The 7,642-nt window shown below is 42.2% G+C and overlaps 1 protein-coding gene across 12 annotated transcripts in view; it reads left to right on the forward strand.

Moving 5' to 3' along the window:
* The window catches only part of EPB41L5 (erythrocyte membrane protein band 4.1 like 5), a 97,771-nt gene that overhangs the window by 83,274 nt on the left and 6,855 nt on the right, over positions 1-7,642 (forward strand). For 8 of the 12 annotated variants that reach the window (XM_065560490.1, XM_065560491.1, XM_065560492.1 and 5 more), the window contains one exon: positions 2,132-7,599. The exons of the other annotated variants lie outside the window; for them this stretch is intronic. In XM_065560490.1, coding sequence (XP_065416562.1) covers positions 2,132-2,189 — 58 coding nt within the window. In that variant the 3' untranslated portion in view covers positions 2,190-7,599. Of the gene's footprint in view, positions 1-2,131; positions 7,600-7,642 lie in introns of those variants that run through there. 12 annotated transcript variants of the gene reach the window in all.

A 7,642-nucleotide genomic window follows, 5' to 3' on the forward strand; every position in this document is an offset into this window, starting at 1 on the left:
TGTCCATGTCCAAGTTAAAGGAAGAATAATCTGGGCCTCAGCTCTGTCAGCTGTTCTGTGCAGATGTACCCCTGCATCCATACACAGATTGGTGTAGCCTCTGTGTTATGTACGTTTGTTATGAGATTTACAAACATCTCTCCCTTGCGATGCAGGTGCACATGTACCTGTGTATGGAATCCTAGGAGTGGTGTAGATTAATCAGTTTCAGAATGCAAAAAGATTTCCTCTTTACATGATTTTGAAGCTACATCTGTCTCTCTCTTTGATCTCCAAATTAACAGTTTGTGGCATTTTAAGAATCAAACTTTACCTCTAAGCACTTTGAGATCTATAGATGTAAAACTCAATACAAGGGCTAAGTATTGTGTATTATTATTGAAATAAGCTAATTGCTTGAGGGGTTTTTGAGGTTTTAACAGAACTCATAGGAACATCCAAATCGGAAACATTTGCATTCACTGTCAGAATGCTATTACACATTCATTGGATCAGGGATGGGGTGGGAGAAGGGTTGATGCAGAGAAATAACCACATCTGTACGTGAGTTATGGGTTCATGATGAGAGTAAAAAGTGTCCAAGCGAACTTGGAATTACTTCATTCTTCTGACACCTTTAGGTGATATTATAGCTATAATTATTATTACCCAAAATATAAAAATCAGGCAACCACTAACAGACCCCAAAAGAGGAACTCTACATAAAATGTCTGTCAAGCACAGATGGCAGTTATTAGAGAGCAGCACTGTTACAAATACTCAGCAGAAAATCCTTGGCTCTATCACTCAGGCCATTCATTTAAAAAGAGGGTTCCAGCCACACTCCCCAAATGGAAACATCACTGGAGGCAAAAATCCCGGAGAGAAAGAAAACCTCATAATCGGCCTCAACATGTGGGTCAGATTTCAGTTTCTGAGAGCAAGGATTTCAGTATCGCTATGCAAACAAGGCCACCAAACCTCCAACACCAAAAACAATGAGCATGTTTCTCTCCTTGACATGGTTAACTCCTCTGATGCCAGGGAGGGGGCTACTAACGGGAAGGCAGACAACAGGAGCCATCGGTAGGTGACTCTTCTCCCCCATGGATCACATGCTAGTTGGGTACTTGGAGTAGCAGGGCTTTCTGTGATTCTCAGCATGGCAGTCCCCACTCTGAGTTTCAGCTCAGTGGGTTTTTCTTCTGTTTTGTATTTCACTACCAATAAAGATTCTGCAGCCAGGTCTCAGCTGGCAGTGCTGTTGCTGATGCACAAGGCAAAATCCATTCCAACTTGTCCTTCTGCAGCTGATCCCTTTTGGAGAAAATAGAAAGGTCTGTTCCTCCTCCCAGTTATTATACAAAGGGAACGCAACCACTGAAAACAACCAACGCAAATCTGGATCTTAGACGTTTGCTGCATTACCATGGAAGCTGCTAACATTCATTGTTTACTTCTGCTTGAAAGAGAACTATGTGCAACATTGCCTGCTCTCAGAAATAAATACAACTCCTAACGGGCAGGTAGCTACACCCCAAACATAGGCCCTTATTGAAGTTTGTTGGAATCTCAGAGGAGAAGCTATGGAGACTGAACTGCCCTTCATCCCTAGGGACCTCTCCAGGTCCCAGGTGAGGTGCACTACTGAGGTAGTGTGGGGAAAGATGGTACTGCTGCTACTTCACCGGCATACCAGTACAGGTGCAGTACAACTGTCACCCTGGCTCCTTTCACATGCAGGTGACTCACTTCAGATGAAAAAATAACGTGCGTTAAATTAGCATTAAAAATCTGCACCCTTCCCTGCAGTCAGATTTGGAGCAGAGTTAAACCATGCTAGTGTGTGTTGGTCTTGGAAGTCCAGGTGTGCCGAGACATCATAGTGCTAATCGTTCTTCTGAACCTTCCTCTTGAGCAGCCAAGAATGTAGGCTAGCTACTAGGTGTACTTCAGGCAGCAGACGGTATCCTTTTCTCCTCAGCAGCTGTGAGCTCTTACCATCCAGTCAGTACCAGCTTTCCATAGAGTTGTTGGAGCACAGCTAAACTCATGGTCTTTGCCCCAGTAGTAGCATCCTGCACTCCTCCCAGCAGATGGTTCCATGGAAGAGCATATTTACAGAGTCTTTGCTTTGCTTTCCTCTCTTTAGCCCCGTCACGGAGGATCCTGCGATAAAGCCGAAATGTTTACTCACCACTGAACTCTGAGAGGAGGGAGCTTCAGTGCTTCCAATCTGCTGAAAACTCAAACCTTCTAGCATCTTCAAGGAGCCCTTTGGAAGGACCTACCTGGGATTAAGCTCTTGCTGGATGTGGCCACAAACGACCAGCTGCTTTGCTGAGAATCTGGAGGGAAACGTTCATCTTTATTGAAGTTCAGATAGAACTATTGTATAAACTAGGATGTAAAGCTTCAAGGATGCATGAGTTTCTCTCAGGAGCGATGAAACACAAACTGGAACTAGTTCTGGGCATGAATAACGAAATCTAGGAGTGTTCTATCCATATTCGACTTAGTCTCTTTACTTTTTACTGCTTCATAGATGGAAAGTGTTCATCTGATATCAGCCCACTAGCTTTGTGAAAAGTCATGGCCCAGAGCTTCATAACTTGACACTTGGGGAAATTAGAAGAACTTCTAGGGCCACCTGCTGGTTATGAATATAAATGGTGACTAATAGCGATAATGGTAATTTTATACAGTCAAGGCCATTCTGTTCTGTGTGAATGTCCCTTCTCTGTTTTTCTTTGTACCAACATGGACAAGCCTTCTTGGCCTTAACCCCCTTTGTAGTCTTTGCACCTTCTCTTTACAGCACCTGGAGAGAACTGAAAATCCAGCCCATGGGTGCCCATTTACCCCAGTAACTGGATTTAAGCTGCTCTTCATACCCAGAGAAAGGAAGAATTCTTCTGCCAAACAGTTTAGGATTCCCAGAGAAAGGTAGGGAGGTCCCATGTTTTGCCCCAGGCATCTTCATTTCCTAGAAGACTTAGCAAACATGTTTTGATGTATTTTAAGCCATAGATATGCATCCTAGTTTGGATGCTAAAGCGAGACCTATGGATGAAGGGCATGAACACTGGGACTCTCCAAAGGCTGGTCTCTGTTATATATTTTAGGGCTAGGAGGGACTTTTCACTGTTCATCTTGGTTTGGTGGGTGTTTCCAGCTGCTGTTGTTTAGGAACACCCGACTAGCTTGTTAGTGACACAAGTGTACAAACAGAACAGTTAATATCCCGCCTGTATTCAGTTCCAAACTTCAATATCAGGTGTGGGTGGGAGTGAGAGTGGAAAGAGGTCAGCTGGGGACAGAATGAGGATCAAGGGTCAAATGTCTTCTAATGGCAATTCGCCCATTTGGATAGGTGGAAGGTAGGAGCATTTGTGCAAGAATGGTGACCGGACTACACACTGCAAAGTGCTGACCTTCCTGTACTAATGGTAAACGTGTTTGCTACCATGTACTAAGGAGGATTAAGATACAGACAGTTGAAGAGACCATTAGGGCTGCAGGCAATAGGGTCCCCAGCAGAAACCACACAGATGAGTATTTAGATACTATGGTGATGAATGCTATAGAAAACTTTTAACAAAAGGTCAAAGGAAAGCAAAAAATGGGAGCCCAATTGGACAATAATTTGATGTCCTTTATCATGCCAGGGTCCTAACAGGAATGCCTGGTTGAAATAGCAAGGGGGCTAGGTTTCTGTGTTTGTGACTGTAGTGCTGTATTTTATAAATATTTACATGCAGATAGTTCATGTTGGAGGAAACACTTTTAAAGACAATTCTTAAACTTTTGCCCAGTTTTACTCCTGCACATTTCTAAATGTGGAAAATAAAAACTGGACTAAACCACTGTAGTGGTGTGAGAGAATGGGTTAGTTTTGGGCTGGTTTTTCCCTCAGCGTAACGGAGTTTGCTGCTGCTGAATGTGGCTGGTTCTGTCAGGGGCTTGTGCTTGTGTCTGCAAGATGCTTATTGAGAGTGATGTTGTTAAGGAAGGAATGGCTCATTGTATATGGCCCACTGTCTCTCCTCAGTCTCTTCCCCCTCCAAAAAATAAAATAAAATACGGCCTTACATAGGGAAGAATAGAAAACATAAGTAGCAGTGGGGCTTGGAAGACCAGCCCGTGACTGTGCGTGGATAGTGGTTCCCAGGCACTGCTACAGGAACCAGTGCTAGGGATTTGTGACTGGTACCACAGGTTTTCCCACGCTCTCTATGCACTGATTGTGAGAGGAATTGAGCTGCCCAAGTCCTCACTGACTCCAGCACTTCTCATCCTCAAAGTGAACTTCTGTCATAGGTCAAATGTGCTGGTTCTGCTCACTCCCCATTCAATTGTATCCACTGTAGTAGAGCTCTGGATTGTTTACTCTTCATGCCCAAGCTTTGTTGCTGGGTAGGATGGATATGGCTTCCTGGCTCATATCTTAGTCTGGGTTACTACATTTGCCCAAAAAGGGTTGCTTCAGCAATGGGAAGCTACAGGTGCAGGAACAAGGCCGTTACTGTGATGGAGAAACTTGGCACTTCCTGTTAACCTGTTTGCTCAGTAGCATCACCTGCCAGAGAGATTTGCTGGTTTTGTCAATAAACAGAAGACTGTAGAATTTTAATTTAAAACAAGTTTGTTAATTGATACAGCAGGTTGAGGTGAACTGTGCACTAGCCATAAGAGCCTCTTAACAAAATAAAATAATTAAGCATAGTGCATAGTATGTGCAGTCCCTCCCCAGTCCTCTTCCCAGTGACCATCTGAGTCCAATAAATTATACATGGTGGTGAAAATATTGTGCCCCTAAAATCTAAATAATTTAAAGCTGAATTAATTAGTGTGATCTTTTTAATCCCTTCTGTGGCCAAGATTTTTCTAAAGTAACTAGTGATTTTCAATGCCTGCATTTGGGTGCCCAGCTTCAGTTATTTGGGATGAAATCTTGGCCCCATTGAAGTCAGTGGCAAAACTCCTAATGACTTACAGAGGGACAAGGATTTTACCATTAATTTTCAGAGAGTGAGTGCTCCCCACTTGCTGAAAATTAGGGCCTTTTAAATATCAAGTTGGGCACCCACAATTGCTAGTCACTCTGGAAAATTGTGACCTGTAAATCCTATTCTGTTCCAATGATGATCTGAGGCTTATAGTTTTGTTTCACTAAAATGTTACTTACAAAATGGCAGATGTAAGTGCAGTAGCCATGATTGGCTGTTGAATCTGTATTGTAACATTACAGAGGACCCATATTTACCAAAACAAAGAAAAATACAGGAACCGTGACACCTATAGAGTATCAATTACTGCCTTTCGTCCACTCAGAAGGGGGCATTTCTTATCATTTCCTGTTTTCAACTGGTTGTGTAGAAGGCCCAGCTAGCCTGTAAAATGTTGCCCATTGGCATTTAGTTATTTTAACTTGAGTGCTTCATCTATAAAATTCTGCCGTCCAGGTTTTGAATTTGTTGTTCGGACATTTAATGACATTGTTGAACAGTTACAAAGTACAGCAAAACAGCCCTTTTAAATTTTGAAAAGAGTGAGAAATAGGCAATTTGTACCACCCAATATGTGGCGTTCAAAGAGGGAAAAAAACAGTTCCCAGAACCAAGGAGTTAATCTCCATTTGAATTACGAAACTATCACCCCACTTTTTACTGATGCTTATTCCAGTTTATAGTAAGTAATTAAATGTTGCCTTTTGCCTCTTCCTCTTTTACTATGTTGGTGTTTAGTTTCTAGATATCAAACAGGGATTAGTAAATATTTTATGTCTGGAATTAAAATGTGACTATTGTAAACACATTGCAGAAGGGTGGCTGGACCACGTGACCACCTTGATAATGGAAATGTAAATAGAAACTAATTTACCTTATTAACCTCATGGAAGTGATGGCTCTTAAAGCTCCAGCACTGATCTCATCTGATGAGCCTGACAGCAGCAGGTTGGAGAGTCTAAACTCCGTAATAATTTCCATTGAAATGCTTATGTAATAAATTCCATAGCTACTTACATCATATGTTCAGTTATGCCATATACATGCGGCATCCGAATTAGAGCGCAGGATCTTGGAGACCAAAACCACAGGCCTCTTTACCACTTTAACTAAAGGAATATGACTCTGCTAGTAAGAAAGACAGACAGTATAAAGCAGTACTTACACATTAGCCAGTTACAGGACATACGCAAGGATGAATTTCTTCAAATTTGAGCATTAGCCTATGTAGCACAGTAGGACTTTATTTTGGACTGTTATTTGAACAAATAACTTTGGGAAGGAAAAACTTCCTGCTCCAGGAAAGAGACTCTGGATCATAGCCCAGTTCAAATTTGGGTTTCGTTCTACAGCCTCTTCTTTTCAGTCTTGTTCTCCTTCCCAGTCTCTCCCCTGCCCCACACCTCGCTTTTTGTCTTCAGCACATTCCTGCCTCTTGCAGGAGATGCTGTACTACGCGATCATCCTTCCTCTTCACAAGCAGCATGGGGCTATCTTGTCAAGTACTAAATGTGCGCTGCTAGAAACCAAACCTGCTATAGGTCAGGGCATTCGCCTAGCAGCTGTCTCTTGACCAACTGTCAGCCCAACACCTTGTCATGTGAGATGTCTTATCAGAACTTCTTGGATTAGCAGCAAACTCTGTTAGCACTACTCTGTCACACCCACGGCTTTTCACAAATAGCTGGACAATAGTACATTTTTATTTTAAAAATCCTTGTCGTTAATGGCCTTTTAATGATGCAAGTGTAACCCAGTTTAACACAGAGTAGCAAAGAGCATGGGTTGCACAAGATGACTCATCAGAGGCATGTTTAAAAATTTCTATAACAGAACAGCCATTTGAAAATGTGAAAAGCTGGGAGCCACATTATGGTCTGCTAAGCTCTGGGAGGAGTTTTCTGGCCCAGAGCAGTCCTCCTCCTACCTGAATCTTTCTTAGGACTTTAGAAATATTGCAGGCCCCCTACTCCAATGCATTACAATTAAATGACTTTTATAAGCACACTAGGTTTTTATGATTAGAGAGCGAAATCCAGGCAGTTGAAGAGTCTGCATTTGAGACCTGTGATCTGGAGCACTCGGCATTAGCATTTGACACTGGGCATCAGGATGTTCCCCTTCAGCTCACGTGCTGAAGCCCCATGTAACTGTTTGCGGTAGGGAGCGGGTATTGCACAATGTGGGAGGAAGGTAAGAATCTTCTGTGAGGTTCTCAGCCATTTTACTTTCTGGCTGAGCACTTCATTTCTCTGGTTTCCTCCTACACACACACAACTAATTACACTTAACTGGACAAACGTATTTCGAAGTATGCAAGAATATTTTTTAGCTAGAGAGTTTTGTTAATCACACTAGCTACTGTATTTTTACGTTTTATATGTAAAGCTTGACAATAGCTCAACGTATAATTTATTTGTTTGGTTTTTATAAAGTTCACCCTCCTGCTTCACGACAATAGCCAATGTATAAACTGTATTAGAGGCACTGCACTGAGCTTCGTATTGCGTCTGTACATGGGAACAAGAACTGTGATTTGTAGTCCACTCAGAATCAATTGTGAATTGTTTTTATTGTAGTTTTCTCTTAAATATACCACATCTGTGCAAAACAGTCTCCCAGAGTCATCTTTCCTTCGAATGTCACTTCCACAG

The sequence above is a fragment of the Chrysemys picta genome, chromosome 11 (genome assembly GCF_011386835.1).
Source record: "Chrysemys picta bellii isolate R12L10 chromosome 11, ASM1138683v2, whole genome shotgun sequence".
In the NCBI taxonomy this organism is placed as follows: Eukaryota; Metazoa; Chordata; order Testudines; family Emydidae; genus Chrysemys; species Chrysemys picta.